We start from the raw sequence: 19,885 nt of genomic DNA, 5'->3' as shown, positions 1-19,885 counted from the left end.
CTTGCACACCCCCTACTGGGGATGTGCCCGCAACCAAGGTACATGCCCTTGACCGGAATCAAACCTGGGACCTTTCAGTCCACAGGCTGACGCTATATCCACTGAGCCAAACCGGTTTCGGCTGCCTCTGTTCTTTCTTATTAAGCTTAATCTCACACTATAGACTGACCAACACCAAGGAATTGCTACATTACGTAAAGCTGGCAGGAAGGCCTGGTGTTTTTTTGAAAGTGTGAAATTACAATGCTTTCTTCTTATTTTTCTATAAGCCAAAGATAACCTAAGTAGATTTTGTATAAAATTGCATACTCTTCCCTGAAAACCTGGGTGAGAAAATATGCACCTCTTTCTGTTTCCTGTGCTGGCTAAGTGACACTTCCACTGTCTGATTCTGAATAGAGATCTCTGAACCTTTGACTTTCTCTCCTTTGGCATCCAATTAATTGGAAAGTCCTGGTAATTCTCCCTCCACTGTGTGAGCTGACACCTTGAAGCGGTTCTTCACCATCATCACCTCCGTCAGGAAGCTCTGCTGTACCCGCTCCCAGCTGGCCCTCTCCCTGATATTTCCATCATACGTTTACAGCTGAACTTGCCATGTTGTGTTATAATTATTGCCAATAATATTCTCCCAGGGCAATGAGTCTCAAATTTTGTCACACATTGGAATCATAAATAATTAAAAACCAACTCAATCAGGATCTCTGGGGAGGGGAGACCCAGGCAAGGTAAAAGCAGCACCTGTGAAATCTGAGTGTGCACACAGTTCACCTTGTTGAAATGCAGCTTCTCAGGTGGGGCCCAAGATTCTGCATCTCCAATGAGAGCCCCAGTGACACAGATGCTACTTATGTTAAATCAGCTCAAAGTTGCCCCCAAGTTCATTCATGTATGTTAGAAGAAAAAAATCACATTCCTTATCTGCATCTGTATCTATATATCTTAAGCTCACAAACTTTTACTCAATACAGGGCCACTTCTTCCTACCTTGTTACCCCTACCTGCAACCACCATTCTAGGGGAGTCAGGTGTTGAAATTTTCCCATACGTCAGAGTTTGGGTGTCAATATTTCAGCTGTTAGCAGTAAGTGCCTCCCTAGCTAACCGGCAGAGTCCATGTTTCTCTGTTCATCTTATGGCCATGAGTGAAATGCTGAGGAGTATTAAAACAAGAAAAGGAGGAGGGTCTAACTGCTCTCGCGTGCACGTCAAGCTTTAAGTATGAACTTGTCTATTCACTTTATTGTCATCCAATCCCTAACTCTGTCTTCTCTTGCTTCTTGGATGCTTATGTGACCCTATCTTTTTTCCCTTTGGACAGCTCTTTGTTCCCACACCAATTCTCAAATTTTCCTTGCTCCACAATTGTCACTATCATCTCTATTGCCTTAAACCCAGGATAACTGGAACTAATGAACACAAATACAAATATAAACAAATGCTTATAATGTAAAAACATTTTTCTTCTACTTTAAGTGTTATTTGCTCAACTGCATTACTTTTCCTCAGTTAATGCTTCTATCCGTTACCTGTACTGATTAATCTTTTCAGTTTTAGGCTTCAAGAAGAGGCTCTAGGTACCTATTACTAGGGCTAAGGATCAGTTAGTCTTTGTACACCTTTACACGGGAATCTAACTATTGTCTAATGGTTCCCAGAGTGTTCACTGAGGTACCCTGGGGTGTAGCAATGAACTTACTGGGGCACCAGGAAATATTTTAAAATTTCCAGGGAAATAATGCAACAAACCCTGAGCTCTGTCAGACATCTTGTGAAGTACTAGCTCAGAGTAGTTCACAGTTTCAACAATAGGTGGTGCTACATTCCTTTTGATGATGTTACATATTTATGAAGCTGGCTTGACCCCAGCACTATGGCAGAAGGGAAGATTTATGCAAAAATCAATGTGGAAAATGGAATGAGGGGTGGTGTCCAGTCTGAGAAGTTGTGCAGTGCCCAGAAGGTGCACACCTTCCATTAGTAATCTGTTAACTGATGTGTATTTTTGTCAAACAGTGATTTGAGTTTAGACCATAAATATTTAGCAAACTGTTTGGACCTAATTATTTCTTTAGTGACCTGAGGACACTGTGAAAAAAAAAAATGATTGAGACATTAAGGATATTATGAATTGAGAAAATGTGGAACCCCTGCTATTGCCTGATCTTGAAAAAGAAAATGTGTTTTCAAAACCTTCTTGACCCTATAGATCTGGATAATCTCATCGGTTTCTGTTTTATTCCATATCTATTAAAAGTGGACCAACTTGTGGACTCCATATCTATTAAAAGTGGACCAACATGAGGAACTCAAACAGGTTTCTTTTTAAAATTTTATTTATTTATTTTTGTCTATTTTTTTTATTTTTATTGTGGTACAAAGCACATTATAGTCTTCCTTTTGTCCATTGATGATACATAACTCCAAAGGCAGACTCGGGAAAATGCCCTCTGAATAGTGCACTAGTACCTCTCTCACACACCAGATGCAGCAAGCTGGCCACTACTGGACAACTTCAATCTCTGCCCTTGACTTTCTTCTCCAGCTAGCATTCTCTTCTGTGTCATAGCTTCAGGGAGGTGGAGGAGGGGCAGGCGAAGGTGAGGGAGCGAAAGTGATCTTGCTGCTAATAAAATATTCCAATCCAACTAATCAGATTGAAGCTGTGCCTCTCTCCTTTACACTTCCCACCCACTGAGAGATCCATCAGTTACCTCATTTTACTTTTTCAAAGATATACAAATCAATATTCCACGTCAAGGCATTATCAATAAACGTAATAGAGTGGATTTTTCAGCAATAATAACAACTTCTGTATGCCCCTACTATGTGCCAGCCATTAGTTCTCATCTCATCTCACTTAACTACACAGCAACTCCAGGAGGCTGGCATTGTTGCCTGCATTTTCTAGATGAGAAGCTGAAGCCTGGGAGGCTAATCACCGGCTCTGGGCCACAGCTCACGACTTTTCCCTGCGGCAATACTACTTCCCACAGTTATAATCCTAGAGCGGATTCCTAGGCGGCTCTATTCATTGCTGCTCCTCGTGTCCTGAAATAGCCTGCCTTTCTTTAAAAACGTGTGGTATTTTTGTTGTACCAGGGCATCACCGTGTGAGAAGAAAAAGCACAAAAGAGAAAGAGGAGGATCAATTAGACAAAGCACTTGAGAAAATGTCTATGACAGTAGTTATTTGTATTCTAGAAAGTGCTTTCAAGATGATAGGATTATTAGTGTTTCTACAACCATTACCCTATTAATGCAGCGCTATTCAAATTTCACAAAGGAAACAGAGAGAAGGACAGGATCTCGGACTGTCTTCAGCAGTCGCACAGCGTGTGAATTTCACAGCAAATACAAGGCTAGGCCCTTGGGGGTCTGTGTTGATGTTCACCCCTTCACCCAATACTTCCTCTCCTACTTTATTCCATATTAATAATTCACCTCATTGGAACACAGCCTGGTTACCTCAGCCCAAGCCATGGCTGGCTCTCCCTCACCGATAGTGGTAAATACTTAAAGAGACTTCTCTGCCAGCCCCGAAGAACTATTTGACAACAGATTGAAGTGTGACCACGCAGCCCTTGGAATCTGCAGAATTTATGCAATTTGCAGATGCCACTATTGATGTCTGAAACCGTAGCCGCAATCATAAACGAAGACGTTTATCATCTCTAGTTACACGTTCATCCCTGGTTTGTTTACACACAGGACGTGTGACAATGATTTTTCTTACCAACACCATATGATGAAACACAGCACTCACAAAGTTCAAAACCCCTCTCCCCGGCTTTTTATTTCTCACATCTTTACAGTATGCAGATATTCTGCCACACGCACGGAGCCGATGATAAAATGTCAGGCAAACTCAGGCTGACAGCGGAACCAAGCTGTTTCCCTGACTCAGCGCCAGCCCCGGCTCAGGGCGAGCATAAGCGATGCCTCCCCCCCCCCCACTTCCTGGAGGCCATAAAATGGCCAGATGATATTTGGAAATAGCACCTCTCCATAACCATTTGTCTCTCCTGCGAACCTCGCCCCGGCTAACTCACAAGTCTTGGAAATGCCTGGCTCTCGCCCATTCGCTGACACAAGACAAACCGGCCGCAGCAGTCCCAACAGCCAACCTCAGGCGGTGGTGGATTTTGAGGGCAGAGGGCTCCGTTAGGTCCGAGAATGGCTGGCACTGTTGGTACCGGAGTTAAGAAATAGTTAACTTGAACCTGGCCAAAGAACAAAAGCTCAGAATGTTCGCTTTCAGACGGAGAAAAAAGGGACCTGCCTTTCCTTACGGCTTAATCGCTCTGTTCCTATTTTTAATACATCCTGCCTCATAGAATAAGCCGGGCCATATTTTTCCAGCTAAAGTAAAAATTAAAGGATTTATGGTAATCCTGTGCGGATTGGTTGTGGGCGTTTCGTTTCCCACCGGGGCATTTCTCTCTCTTTTGTAAGAGCGCTAGCATTTCTCAGCTAATCCTCTACAGTCCTCTACCTGAAATGACTCAAGTGGGAGGAAAAAAAAAAACTCTTTACCAGATAAGCAACAGTTCTTACTGTGTTGGGGACTAGTGCACACCCTCCCTGTCGGTCCACTAGCAGACACTTCTTCAGGCTTTTAAAACCACAATGTCAGAGCACCTCATGGAATCCTACCTTGCCCACATACTGATTCCCGGATCCCGTGTATTCCTCCAGGAGAAAAAACTGATTCCACATCCAGCTCCGTTTTGAACGGTTCAGCTCATGCCTGCTGTTTCCAGAGAGCTCCGGGGCCCTTTTCTTTGCTGGGAAACCACTAGTCCTCTTAGATAGCGGAGTTGAGAAAGTTGGGTAGGGCTGACCAACCCACAAGAGTAGCAAGAAGTACCGGTAAGTTCTCATTCTGACGACACGGTCCAGGCTCTGGGCAGCGGGACGCCTCTCCTTGAAGCTGCTTTGGTTCACTGCACTGTATTCAGCGTCATTCCTCCTTTCTTCCTCAACGTTCTTTGTGTGCCTCGCAGAGGCTATCTGGGAAGGATAAGAACATATCAAGTGTTTTTAGAGATGCTTAAAATTCAGTGTTAGAGTAAATAAGCTCTGGCAAAAGAAGACATGCATTTAAATAGCAAGACAACAAAAATAAGTTGGCTATCAGTTTTGAAATGAGGAAAAATGGTCCTTTAGATGCGCTAAATGGAAGGCATAGGGCCAGTAGGAAGCTGCTTGTTTTCCTTTCTCCTCTTCTATCACTTAAAAATCCTATTTTAAGTGATTGCGTTGTTGTAGGTCAGCAAGTGGCTGATTTCACGATTCAGGGTACCTGGCTGAGATCTAGTGAGAAGAAATGAGTTTGTGTTTCTGATTTTACAGGGTGTCCCCCCAAAATGTATACACACTTTAACTGCTAATGGCTCAATTTTGAAAATGAAATGTATTTTAATAAACACCGCCTTTATAGTTATTCAAAATGTGTATATACATTTTTTGGGACACCCTATATTTGCATATTTATCCTCATGAACAAGTCTAAAGCAAAGAATATTACAGACAGTTTCAATGCAATCGAGAGTGGAGTGTTGAAATTTTGCTAGACTGTAGTGAGTACCTGTGATGTGTGGACCTGTCCAGTTGGAGCCTGTTTTGCAGACTCTTGCATTTGGAGATGAGCTGATAGAACAGTCTGGGCCAAATAAGTTTGAAAAGGCCATACACCTTCTCTTCAGAATGCATATTAGCATATTGAAGTTTCTGAAATGGAATTTTGTAATGACGATGATATGCCTATATTTAATAAATATTTCCCACATTTAACCAGGAAACTTAATTTTCTCCTATTGTTACCAGTGAGATGAAAAAATCTCGGTTCTTGTCTTCTTGAAGGAAAGATTTCAATCAAGAGACAAAGTGCAGCAAAGTAAGATTTTACTGGCCATAGCAAAAATATACTTAGCAAAAATAAAGCAAGGAAGGTACAAAGACGAAGTAACTGGAGAGCCTAGGCTGGGCAGCTTTGGCTCACTGAGAAGTCAGAGCAAAGAGGGCCTGGGAGACAGGTTTAAAGGGTTAGCCCGGTCTGAGCTACCGCTGCCCATTGCTCCTCTAGTTACAAGTCTTGTGGGGTCCCTTCGAAGAAAGAAGTGGGGAAGGGAATGGTGCAGGCATGTTCCTCTCGGGGAGAGTGTGCTGGGTCCTTCATCCTGAGCATACTCATCTCTCTCTTGCAGGTGGAATCTTAGGGGCACTCTAAAGGAAGGGGCTCAATAAAAATTTTATCAGCTTTCTAAGTGTGCTTTTTCAGGGTTGTGGTCTCCACTGATTGATTGGCTGGTGCCAGAGCAGGGGGCATTAGTCATTGCAGTTGGTCCTGAGGCAGCCACAGAGACACTTTTCTGATCTTGCCACTCTTCTGGGTCTGGAACTGAAATACTACTGAGGACTAGTTAACTTTTTGGCTTTAAAATCAATCTTCAGTCCTAGCCAGTTTGGCTCAGTAGATAGAGCATAAACCTGCACACCAAAGGGTCCCAGGTTCCATTCTGGCCAAGGGCACATACCTTGGTCACAGGCTCCTCCCCAGCCAGGCCCTAGTCAGGGTGCATGCAGGAGGCAACCAAACAATGTGTTTATATATTAATAAAAATATATATGTAAAAACAAGTTTTGTTATATATGGAAAACAAGAGATTTTAAAATCAGCAGTATTTCGAACAAAATAATAGAGTTATAATTATTCTCAGTTTATTCAGACCCACATAACCAATTTTTGTTTATCCTGATTATTTGCCAGTGTTTTTATGAATCCAGTTATTTCTTAGCGTTCTATAAATCTTCATCTAGTTTAAAGATATTACATGTTTAGAAACCTGGAATTTAGAGTAAATCAGAGTCCCTTTCATGAACCTTTCCAAGGATATAAATAACATATTTGCAAATACATCAGAGCAAAACAACAACTGTCTGTAAATAACAAAATTAAAAGGATATGGTTATAGACCTGAATATTATGCAACTGATAAAGAACTTTGTTTTTTCTTTGTAAGATATAACTCGTCAAGATAGCAATTTCTTGGTAAATAATAATTACTGCGAAATGACTCAAAACACACATTTTTAGGTTTTATATACATTTCAATATATAAAGAACAAATAATATGTAAGATTTAAAAATACTACACGTGTGCACTGAGCACTGAAAACAATTCATAGGTTTCCAATGTATGGACCGCAAACACATGGAATACTACTCCTGGATGCCTCCACAAGGAGCCATCCCTCTGAGCTTGCTCGGTGTCACTGACAGGACACCTGAGAGTTTTTTTTGTTTGAACTTGGCTTTGAATTTTGCAAGTTCCTTCTTAAGGCAGGCTGAAAATTTTAGGACATTCACTTTAATAAGAATATAAGTAAATAAGTAGAACATAGTTATTATTACTGTTATTATTGTTATTGAATATAGCAAAGCTTCCCATGTAATTTTAAGCTTACTAAATAGCCCTAATTAGCTCAAAAACTTCTCTTATTTTATAAGGAGAGAGAACTGATTTTTGAAGCATTCTAGGGGCCCATTGGAATAACTCAAAGTCATTTCTCAGGTAAAAAAATGTTTCTTAAAATTTAAACTTTGGGAAGGCTGTCAAACAACCAATCAAAAGATTATAAAATACATTTTAAAAATAAACTCAGGAAAAACAAATACATATTTTATAATAATGATTTTAAAAGATGGTAATACAACTTAAACTGGTTTTAACATTAAACATTTTTTCCAGAACACAGGATCCTAATTAATCTATATAAATATTTCATTTGTTTAGACCAATAAATATTATACCTTCGTTATGCCATCTGGAGACAGAAAATACACCACATATAATATAGATGAGCACATATCACATAAAGACCATACACATACTCAAAATCATCCAAATTACTAATTTCTGTAGAAAAGCAACAAAATATTTTTCATTTACTTTTGACAACTTTAAAGAAGGAGGTGTGATCATAAATCTTTTTACCCATTTAGAAATAACCAGCTTTAGAACAACTTTTTCTTTTTTTTAAAATTATTGTTTAAAGTATTATTGTACATATGTCTCCTCTTTCCCCCATTGACCTCTCTCCAGCTAACCCCATCCCCAGCACATGCCCTCACCCGCCTAGTGACCGTGTCCATTGGTTATGTTCATATGTATGCATACAAGTCCTTTGGTTGATTTCTTACCCACTCTCACCCCCTGCATCCCCCATCCCACCTTCTCTCTGCGGTTTGATAGTCTAGACAGGGGTCCTCAAACTTTTTATAGTGGGGGCCAGATCACGGTCCCTCAGAGAGCTGGAGGGCCGGACTATATGAACTACTAATCCCTACTGTAACACCTTGGCTGCGCTCACTGCCCAAAAAACCTGGCGGGCAGGATCAGACTCCCCTGGGGGCTGCATGTGGCCCCCGGGCCGTAGTTTGAAGACCCCTGGAGAACAACTCATTTTCAATACTTGGCCTTCAAAACCCATTGCCATATTTTATAACTTCTATTTTTAAACCATACAGTTTCTTTTCAATTTAATTTGAATTCTTAACTTTTAGAAAAGTTATTTTTTTTTAGTGACAACTGAAAGTAAGCAATTAGCATGGTTTAGATTAGCAAAGATATTTTATGGCTTCTAGAAATAGGAGCTCTTTTATTGGCCAACACTCATATCTTTAAGAGATGTGTCTAACAAAGTATAAGACACTTATTGACAGCTCTAAAGCTATTTTCTATCTTTTTTAGTAATAAATGGCCAAAAGTAGATGAACTTAAGGCTTGTCCAGCAATCAGTGTTTACCAGTTAAAAAAGTTAATTTGTTGCTCAAATAAGTTTTTTTTTTCTTTAAATAAGAATTACCTCTTAGAAACTTGCATTTAAAAAAAAATGGTGCCGATAAGATTTGGTGGCCTTTGAATTGTTATTGGAGCCACACCTTGGGCCCTGTGAAGATTTCATTTGTAAAACCAGGAGAGTGGGTTTTCTAATATCTCAAGAACTGGGTTGCCACCCAGGCAAAGAACTGACAATTTTATTCACCTATTTTTTTTGAATACTTCTTTATTTTTTTCACCATCTGGATATACTTTTCTTCCAGGTTCTGCAGCAATTACAGAGATGTAGTTTACAGGTAGTACATTGCTTAGGGTAATCCCTTAGAACAAGAGAGACTTGGGTATATGGGACCTCTGTCTATTTCCCTGGGACTAGCAAAAGTGGTCTAGCCGCAAATCTTACAAAGGGCTGGATTGTTCTTTAAGGCCATAAAGATGTGGATTTAGCCCATTTTCCCTGATGATGGCAGAAAAGATCTATCTGGAGAATGGTGTTTTATTAAGGTTTCCATTCTCCGGCCAGGCCTCCTGGTTCCCCAGTTTGTATTGGGGCCATGCTGTATTGCAAAATAAGACTAATCTCCTTTTCTTTAAGGGCTGGGAGTCACATTGTTGACCAGTGCTTGAGGATGCATTCTAGGGGAGTCCTGAGGAATGGAGGGTTGGTTTCCCACGTGGCAGAGAGTGGAGAAGAGTATGGGAGAAACAGGCATCCCCATTATACATCCCCTGCCAATAGTGGGCTCGAAGGACAGTGCCCCCTGCTTCGTGCCCAGGTTTCCAGACTCAGCCAACCTGTCCCCAGTCCTGTGCGAGAGACTGAGTCCCTAGACTCACGATGGGATCTTTTTCTTCTCAGACTCCTTGCTGCTGTGGTTTGGATACACCCTAGTCTTGAGCATATGAGCTTGCCAGTGCATCTCTTATCTTTCCCATTCCTCAACATGCATAAGGAAGCCTAGCAGGGCAGTGCCTGACATCAGGGACAAGGAGCTGACTCCTCGTTGTCTTTTCATTGATTTCTGAAATTCTCAGAAAACGTGGGGGTGCCGAAACCGGTTTGGCTCAGTGGTAGAGCGTCGGTCTGCGGACTGAAAGGTCCCAGGTTCGATTCCGGTCAAGGGCATGTACATTGGTTGCGGGCACATCCCCGGTAGGGGGTGTGCAAGAGGCAGCTGGTCGATGTTTCTCTCTCATCGACATTTCTAGCTCTCTATCCCGCTTTCCTTTTCTCTGTAAAAAATCAATAAAATATATTAAAAAAAAGAAAAAGAAAAGGTGGGGGACCCACTGGAGACACTCAGTATACAGAAAAAGTTGCCACCTTCTGCTCTGGGGCCCTCTTTGGTCCCATTTCAGTTTTCTATGACCCTTCTCTACAATAGGTGACATAGCTCTCTACAACAAAACAGACCTCCTGCAGGAGTTTCCCCAGCATACTCCATTTAGTAATTTTGTGGTTTTGCTCCCCGAAACCAGTAGGTAGGTTAATTAGAATAAGTTAGAAAAGCGAGGATCATGTTCTCTTAACAATTACAGTAAATTAAATTCCTTTGCAAACCCATTGGGACTTTTATCCCCACAGTCATCTCAAACCCTCTTATGTGCCTCAGTTTCTCTCCCCGGCTTTGTAAGAGCTTTGAAGACTTGGAGTGCTAGGTAACCAACGTTTATGGGCACTCACTGGTTGAGTCAAATAATTAATTACAGTTGAGTTGGGATTCCCTATGGGGCTCTTGCATGTCATGAGGTATAACCTCTGACACCTCCACAGAGATTCTTAGTCACCTAAGGATGCCTGCAATTTGTGCTGGAGAGAGGATGTGTCCCTCATCTTCAGAGAGAACAAGTTCAGCCCTCATTTATGTGGTAAAAGGTTTTATTCAGGCCCTCAAAAGTTCCGATTGAGAAGCCAAAGTTAAAAGCCAGCCATCCATTTTTTTCCTGTCCTTAGTTATCTTGACCCTTATCTATAGCCTAGGTTCTTCTCAATCCTTAATCTTTAGATGTATCTTGAGGATTTAAAAAAAAAACTCAAAGAGGGTCAGCTTGAATTTAACTCCAGACACAAAGGAAGAAAGAGAAAGGGAAGAAAAGAACATCTTTTTAGCCAAAGGGCAAGATCTCTCTCTCTCTCTCTCTCTCTCTCTCTCTCTCTCTCTCTCTCTCTCTCTCTCTCTCTCTCGTTAGAGCTAGTAGCCTGTAACCTGACAGGGAGAAGCCATGGGGAAGGGCTTTGTGTGATTTTACAGTGTCCCTGGGTGCATGGACATTGTCTGGTAGTCAGCGGGGTGCCTATTCCTGGTCCATGACCAACTCATCCTGTCACAGGAATTTTCTAGCAGTGAATGTTCTAATGGCTTTTAAATGCTCATCCTGTGCCCACACAGTGTGGTAAACCAGAGAGAGAGAGAGAGAGAGAGAGAGATCCCATGGCCAGAGGAGACGATGCAGGGAGGAAAGAGGACACAGTTGAGTCATGTCTTTCAAGACAAGCTGGCGAGAATGACTGGTTTACAAGTGATGAAACAGTCTGAGTCACAGTAAGAACAATCTGGATAGTGGCACCAAATATGTTACCAACAAAGCATTGAGATCTCAGTTATTATCTTCTTGAAGGAAAGATTTCAATCAAGAGACAAAGTGCAGCAAAGTAAGTATTTATTTGCCACAGAAAAAATATACTTAAGACAGTGAAGTAACAAAGGTGCATAGAAGAAGTAACTGGAGAGCCTAGCCTGAACTGCTTTGGCTCACTGAGAAGTCAGAGCAAAGGGGGCCTTGGAGAAGGTTAGGGGATTAGCCTGGATGGGCTGCTGCTGTCCATTGCTCCCCTAGTTTCAAGCCTTGTGGGGTCCCTAAGGCTTCAGGGAAAGAAGTGGGGAAGGGAATGGTGCGGGCATGTTCCCCTGGGGGAGAGAGTGTGCTGGGTCCTTCATCCTGAGCACATTCATCTCTCCCTTGTAAGTAGAAATCTTAGGGGAGGTCTCAGGGGAGGGACTCAATGGAATATGCATGAGTTTTCCAGGTGTGCTTTTTTAGAGGCCTGGTCTCCACTGATTGGTTGGTGCCAGGACTGGGTGTCATTAGTCAATGTAGCTGGTCCTGAGGCAGTCACTGCATCACTTGTGTGGTCTTGCTGCTTTTCTAGGCCAAGCAATTCCATCCCCATTCAGGATACAAGCTCGGGTTACAGGCTTGATCCCCAGTGTGGGGTGTGCAGGAGGTAGCTGATCGGTGATTCTCTCTCATCATTGATGTTTTTATCTCTCTGTCCCTCTCCCTTCCTCTCTTAAATCAATAAAAATGTATTTAAAATTAAAAAAAAATTATTGGGCCAGATTGTTTGGCAAAACTGTCACAAATTGGTTTACAATTTTTTAAATTAAAGTAACACCTGCCTATATCTCCTTCCTAAACTTTCCCACATTTCTTGAAAAAAAAAATATAACAAATTACTCCTTCACCTTACTATTTGATATAGGAAAATATTTTCATAAATAATATTAACAAAAAATAAAGTGCTTTATAAAGTGGAACCTAATAGCAATGAACCAGGGACTGTTGGTGGTGGCAGGAACCATACCAGGTGTTAGATTGGTGGGGTCAGACCAGAGCTGTGTTCAGCAACCTCGGTTCTCGAGTTCTGGCTATGAAGGAATTCAGAGCCAAGACCCAAACTGTAAGAGCACATTTGTTTGGACAATCACAGAGGTAGAAGAGTAATCTGTAGATGAAATAGGCTTAGGAAACAAGTTATAGAGGCAAAGGAAGGGTCCTTAGAGCTTAGATGTGAGGAAGGTAAAGTTGACATGCTCAGGGGGAGGCAGAGGGGAAGGGGAAGATACGGGGAGAAGAGGTGTGTGCTCCCGGGGAGGAGAGCTCTGGGTCCTCCCTCCTAAGGGTTTTAAGAGCAGAGATTTTAGGGGAGGTCCCAGGTGAATATCTCAATAGAATATTCAGCAGCTTTCCAGGTGTGTCCTTTGAGGATCTGAGTCTCCACTGACTGATTGGTCGGGGCCAGGGTAGGGGTCACTATCGATTGCAGCTGGTCCTGAGATCAACCTTGGCATCATGTGTCTGTTTTTGCTGATTCTCTGAGCCTGGAGCTGAAATACAAATGAGTCCTAGATGTTCTCTCTTTAGGGAGGAAAGGTCAGGGCATCCAAACTACCTGACCAGTGATAGGATAGGGGAGGAAAGGCCACCTTGGGTATGAGGTTCTACCCTACAATTACTCATTGCTAGGCAGCTGGGGATTTCTCGCCTGGTGACCTTCTGTACCTGGCCATCATCCTTTCTCGGCTTATCTCTGTCTAACTTTAGAGTACACTCACTCTAAATAAAATGCAGGTAAATAAACGTTTTAGGTAACCTGGTCAGTATTTTTTTTCTCTCTTTGTCAGAAAAAATTTGTTCACTTTTCTCCTATTATTTGACCAGGTAAATGTATATGTGACCAGTTTTTCCCCCACTCAACAACAAGTAATCATAGCCACTTAATGCCTAATGAAAGCTTTCTGTTAGAATATAAGTATAATATTTCATAGGGTTCAGCATTTTAAAACCTTTATTCCATTATTCTACATCTTCCTGACAGCAGGCTGGGGAAGTTGAAGATTCCACAGGTGAGTAAATTAGTACTGTGACAATTAGTCACCCTGGAAAAACGCCAGGCAACGGAATACTTGTCGGTAGGAGGCCTTGGTACAGGTGTGGAATGACTGGTACTCAATTAGGCAACAAGGACTCTTCTCTCCTCGTGTGGATGGTGAATAAGGGAGACTGAGAGAGCATCTGGAGAAACGCCTTTGATCTGGAGAGACATCTATTGATTCATTAACAGTAGAGATGGAGCTGAGGTTGTGTCAGTGGTTTCTTAATTTCCCACATTCCTCATTATTTGCATAGACAAATCCCGGTTGCAGCGGCACTCCCAGTGCCTCTTGGTGCTGGCAGGAAAGAGGGGTACAGAGAATGGAGGTGTCAGCTGTTGAAAGGGCAGACTCCTAAAGGCCATTTTAAAGCAAAATCTATCCCCGTGGGTGTTGTGTGCAAACTCTACAAGCTGTTGCCACTTGAATATTAAATATTAGTTCTTTTTAATATCACAGATTCCAAAATGTCAAGTATTTCATATATATATATATATATATATATATATATATATATATATATATATATATATATATTTTTTTTTTTTTTTGCTTAGTTGGTAATGAGCTTTTAAAGTGGTGCAGATTTAAGCAGTGTTGCTAAGTGTGCTAGAGCTAGGACATCTAGTTTGGCTATATCCCACCTCTTTTTGGATCAGCTTTGGCAGGGTGTGTCTGTGTTAAAAACTGCATATGCAAAATTACTAAAATTAGCACGGTCCACTCATATTTGGTGTTAGCTTTTTAGAAGGATATGTTTCCCTGGGAAAGTCTATGGTTAAAAAAATACCCAACAAATTTTAAACGGTTGAGTATATAACTTCACAATTCTCACTTAATACTCCTTAATCGGCAGGATTGCACAGTGGTTGAGATTATCAATGCTGGGGCCAGACTGCCTGGGTTTAAATCCACACTCTGCCTATTTGTTTCTCTGAACTTGGAAAAATTGCTTAATCTCATGTACCTTAGTTTCTTCTGCTGTAAGTGGGGATAATTACAGTAACTACCTCATCGGATTTGTGAAGATTAAATAAGTGATTATAGGCAAAGCACATAGTAAGGTATTAATAAGCATTAGCTGTTGCTATTATTATTCCTATTGTCATCATTACTGTTATTTGCATAGCATATATGGATTCCACCTACAGCACAATGCAGATGTCTGCAAAAGATGGAATAATTTCCCTGGAGGCTTAGTTTTTTATTTTTACTTTTCAAGCAAGTCAAATTATTTTACAACTAAAGAATGGAAGCACTTTTAAAATTAGAATTAGTCCACTTGCTGACAGTTTTCCTTGTGTGGACTTCAATTGAGGACTTTACAGGGATGGTGTGAAAACAGAGAAGGCAGAAGCTCTGTGCCCGCATGCAGAAGAATGCAAGCAAAAAGGAAAGTTTGCTGGAGGACGGACTCATTTATAGAATCTCTGTGTTCTTTTCCCTTTCTGTTTTGCCATGTTATGGTTTTCACAACCATCTTTATTCAGAGCTAGCTTCACTTTGTCATTATGTCCTGGTGAAATGGTACTGGGCAAACACTTCCTAAAATTAACAGGTTGACATTATTCTAATGTTGAATCGGATAAAAATCTGATATCGTTAAAATGATTGATATGTAAATGTTAGATTTTACTTAATCTAAAAGCATGGAATGTAAAACAAAAAAAGTGTACTGTAAGGGATGACCTTAGAATGGGGAAAAAACAAAACAAAAACCCCAAACAGAATGCTTAAGGTGCTGAGTGACTGTAAGTTTCAACAGAAGAAGCCGACTTCTAGAAATACAGGAAAGCTGCTAACTGTTGAGCAGTCAAAAGACAGTGGAACCACGTGGTAAATAGCAATCAGATGGGCTCACTCTTTTAAAGATGCCAAGGAGTAAACCAAGAGGACAAAGACATGAGGGCACATATAGACACCCAACTTAAAAATAGCAGACCGGGTTACTCCGTCGGGAAAGGTTAGATAGTGGAAGAGGAAAGAATGCCAAACAAAGTAGGTATTGTACTTTTTGTCTCCACCCCCTCATGGTATTAAGAGCAAAGCAGTTAGAAATAACAAAAACTATAAAAATAGGGTTCAAACTGCCCAGAGACAACCTGATGACAGTTTAGCAATGGGCTAAAAGACTACTTAATAGGCCACTTGGATCTGTTTATTTTTTTTTTTTTACTTTCTATTTCTTCTAGGCTATTATTTGTATTTTCTCAAATTTGATGTGCAAAGTGGTTAATCCAGAAAACTAGTTAAAATCTTTGCAAAAGCCTTTTTTTTAGTGACACGTAGAAGGTAATTAGGATATTTATGGGTAGCAGGCAAGGCTCACACTTTGAAAATTTATTTGCCTGACAGTCAATATGCATATATATTGTACTTCAATCTTCATAGGAGTATATAGTCAAATACAACTTTTATTTAATGCATTCCACTTAAGAGGAGACTGGGCCTCATTAATTCAGGTTCTACTAATTTAGAATATGTGCTAGTTAATGCAGAAGCTGGGCTGAAGTTTTTCTTTGATTAGCAAAAGCTTTTCCCCTAGATTTTTGGAAATTAATAATGCAAAAATATTTCATAGAGATAAATAAAATGAGAAGATACACTACAATGTCTTCAAGTTCCCTAAAGTACTGTGGAATCATCTTTTATTTGCAAATAATTATTACGTTAATTAGAAAACTTCTCTATTGATTGAATTGCTTCCCTAGCGACTTATGTTTGATAACAGTCTGAATGACTCACTGTATTATCTAGTTTTGAGATAGCGATTCTATATTTATAGGCAAACAAATAAGTAAATATTAAACAGATTTCAAAGCTATAATTACTTTAAAGTTGTTGAATTCAGACTTCACTTGCATTTGTTCTGATGTTCTTGATTAATTCTAATCAGTGCGATATTATTATAATGCTATCTGGGCGTACAAATTAAACCAAACACATTCGTTCTTTGGTGTGCAGAGCCTTAACTTTGGTATTGAAAGAAGAGTAAATATTCAATAAAGCAACATTATTGATGTACTTTAACCACTTACCATAGAGAATGTTTTAAAATCTGTTATGAAATTATTTCTTCAAATAAGTAATGTTGTATGTAAATATTATAGCATAATATGCTCACAGAAAACATTCTGAAAATATTGTCTACACATAAGTCATTCTAACTCAATGGCACAACCCATTAGCAATGCTTTTAGCATATGTATCGTAAATCCCATATTAAGTTCTGGTATATTTTACCATATTGCCTCATTAATGAAGTAGAAAACAGCTTGCTATTTCCATCTATGTAGCATTTCTCCTGACCCTATTGTATTCCAACTCAGCATGAAATCCCTCCATTCCCACACTGTCTTTGGGTGCAATGGGGTGAGGATGGTATTTATTCCACTGAGACCTAGCAAATGAGAGAAACAGGACTGTGATATCAGAACAAATTAAACAGAGTGAAACCAAAGGGACATGTCTACCTAAAATAAATTTTAAAAAAATGTATGTTCTTTATTCTGAAAGAAAAATTTTACAGCCAATTAAGTGAGTTCAAGATAAATTTTCTGACCACCTAAGAAACTTTGTCTTGAATAGGTTGCCACCTGGTATAAATAAAAATAAGTCTGCAGAACGTGCTGATCATCTAGAAGTAGTGACATAAGGATAGAACCAATTTACAATTTTTGGTAGAGATTTCACATGAAGTCTCCATTTCATTCATCTGTAAACGTCAAAGTCACTGTTGAGGAAAATTGGTTCCGTTTCGTGTGTGTAATGAACTCCACTGAAATGTGTCAATTTGGCATCGCTCATCACGTAGCATTTCTCTGGTGCCAGTGAATCATTATGGCAACAACCATCAAGTGATGCCTGATATATATTTTTTGTAAATGTTTATATTTGTGGATAATTTGTGAATCTGTTTGCAAACTGATGTGCTTCCAAATGATGCTATTCAATGGTATTACCCTCATTCTAAAATCATCTTCCACACATTGCATTAATGAAGATAAAGTCAAATGTGATGCAGCACATAAAATGGTATTTCATATGTAGCTGAAGCTCAAGGCATATTGGTTGATTTGAAATATTCACTTGGGACAAAAACTTGAATCAGAGGATAAAACAAGGTTCTTTTTCCACATGAGGGGAAATGCCCAAACTCTTTATCATGAGAGGAGGGATTAGAATATGGTTAAGAACAGACTCTGGCTTATGAAAGTCAATCCTGGATTAGAAGCTCAATCCTGTCCAACCCTGGCTGGACAAGCAGGGGACCAATGTATGTGTCAATTTCTTTTCTGTAAACTAGAAGCTTGGTGCACGAAATTTGTGCACTGGGGAGGGGGTATCTCTCAGCCTAGCCTTCACTCTCTCCAGTATGGGACCCCTCAGGAGGTATCTGCCTGTGGGATTGAGCCTAAACTGGCAGTCGGACATCCCTCTCACAAACTGGTACTCCTGACTCCCAGCAGCTTGCCTGCCTACCAGCCTGATCACCCCCTAATGACTCCCTTGCAGTCTGATCAATACCTAACTGCTCCCCTGCTGGCCCAATCGTCCCCAACTGCCCTCCCCTGCTGGCCCAATTGCCTCTAACTGCCTTCCCCTACAGGCCTGGTTGCCCCTAACTACCCTGCTGACCCAGTCACCCCCAACTGCCCTTCCCTGCCAGTCTGGTCATCCCTAGTTGCCCTCCCCTGCTGGCCTGATCACCCCCAACTACCCTCCCCTGCTGGCCAGCTTGTAGTGGCCATATTTGACCACATGGGGGGCGGCTATCTTGTGCAAGGGCATGAGGGTCAATTTGCATATTACCTCTTTATTGTATAGGATGGGATGATTCTAACACTATCCATCTTACAGGTTGATTAGAAGGATAAAATGAATAAACTCATGTGCGATGTTAGCTGTTAAGATGGCCACAACTACCTAAACTGTCACAGAATGGAGAGGACATGCATTGGCTGTCCTAAGACTAGTTTGCCTCTTGTGCATTTCTTGTTTGGCCTCTTATAGCTAAGAAATTCAGCCAGTCACTAATTCTGAAAGCTAAAGATGCCCATTTCTGGATTAACTTGCAACCTCAGAAGGTCTGGTGACATTTTTATTTGAGGAGCGGAGGGAGCTGCCATTAGAAGCAGTGCAGGCCCTTCCCCACAGACCTTATTGATCCCCCCCACCCCCGTTTATTTGCTATTTGTCACCTCACTTTCACTGCTTCATTCCTTTGTCTGCACTGCCTGGCTCCTGGGGACCTCTGGTTTTGTGGATGCTGTCTTTTCCTAAAAAATTTACTTATGAGACCCCAGGAGAAGAGAAAGCATTTTATACCTTTAATTTCATGCATTTCATGCATATGAAATGCATGCATTTCAAATATTTTGGTAGCAAACTGTAGATCTAAGTTGCAAAAATGTATGAAAGACTTGGCTTCCTATTACACCCTGTTTGTAAGCTGGGATCTCCGGCAGGCAGCTACGGTGATCCTCTTGGACATATTGCCATTGAAGACAAAGAAGCCTGAGCAAGCCTGTAAGTTGTTCAAACCCACTTGCCACACCAGTGTGAATGGTTTCTATGAGTTTGTTTTTCCTTAAATAGATGGAGGAAAGGGTAGCCTGAGAGTACTGGCAGGGGGTAGGGGTAGGGGGAGGAGTAGGGGTGAGGTTAGTGGGTGGGTGGGCCTCTGCCTGGGTCAGCAGGGGACAAGGACGCCTCACTGGGTGTGAGGAGTTCAAATAGATTTACCTTCATTAACTTGCAAAATGAGTCCCATGGCCGGGCTTACCATTAAGTCATTGTGAAACTTGGCATGTCGCAGGTGATTTCTAAAGGCTCATACTTGTGTCCAGTACAGTGTTATGAGGAGTAGTTACTTTTGCTGATGTGATGTCTAAGCCTCTTACCAATGACGTGGAGTCCAACTCATAAATAATAATGAGTTAATTTTGCTGTATTCCAGCCCTGCACTCATTAGGTGCTAGCTCTGTGCTAATCACATCACAAACATGTTTTCACTGAATTCTCATGGCAGTCCCGGGAGGAGGGCAATATTCTTAAAATATCTGCAGATGAGAAACTAAAGCTAGGAGAGAGAAACTTGTCCAAGGTCAACACACGTAATGAGTGTGTAATGAAGCCAGATCCTAGCCCTGACATCAGACTGTGGAGTTCTCACTCCCCACCCACCCTGAGGAGTCACAGGCCAGGCTGCTGCTCACGATAAGTGCTCAATATAGCTGTGACCTTAGAATTGAGTCCTCACAACTCCCTAAAAATATAGCAGCAATACAGGTCTCCGAGAGGTAAAAATAGTCATCACAAAGCATATGAGCAAAATAAGAACTGCAAACAGACGTTTGCTCTGTGCCAGGTAATGGAATAAAT

General features: G+C 41.0%; 1 protein-coding gene across 2 annotated transcripts in view; it reads right to left on the bottom strand.

The window, feature by feature from the left end:
- CDH6 (cadherin 6) overlaps positions 1–19,885 on the bottom strand; it is a gene marked incomplete at its 5' end in the record, with an annotated part of 136,513 nt that overhangs the window by 50,067 nt on the left and 66,561 nt on the right. For both annotated transcript variants that reach the window (XM_084882594.1, XM_084882593.1), the window contains one exon: positions 4,657–5,013. In XM_084882594.1, coding sequence (XP_084738720.1) covers positions 4,657–4,884 — 228 coding nt within the window. The remainder of the gene's footprint in view (positions 1–4,656; positions 5,014–19,885) is intronic.

This window comes from Pipistrellus hanaki (assembly GCF_964339955.1).
Source record: "Pipistrellus hanaki genome assembly, chromosome: 4".
Lineage (NCBI taxonomy): Eukaryota > Metazoa > Chordata > Mammalia > Chiroptera > Vespertilionidae > Pipistrellus > Pipistrellus hanaki.
Note: the sequence above shows the minus strand (reverse complement) of the source record. Positions and strands in the feature narration are given on the sequence as shown.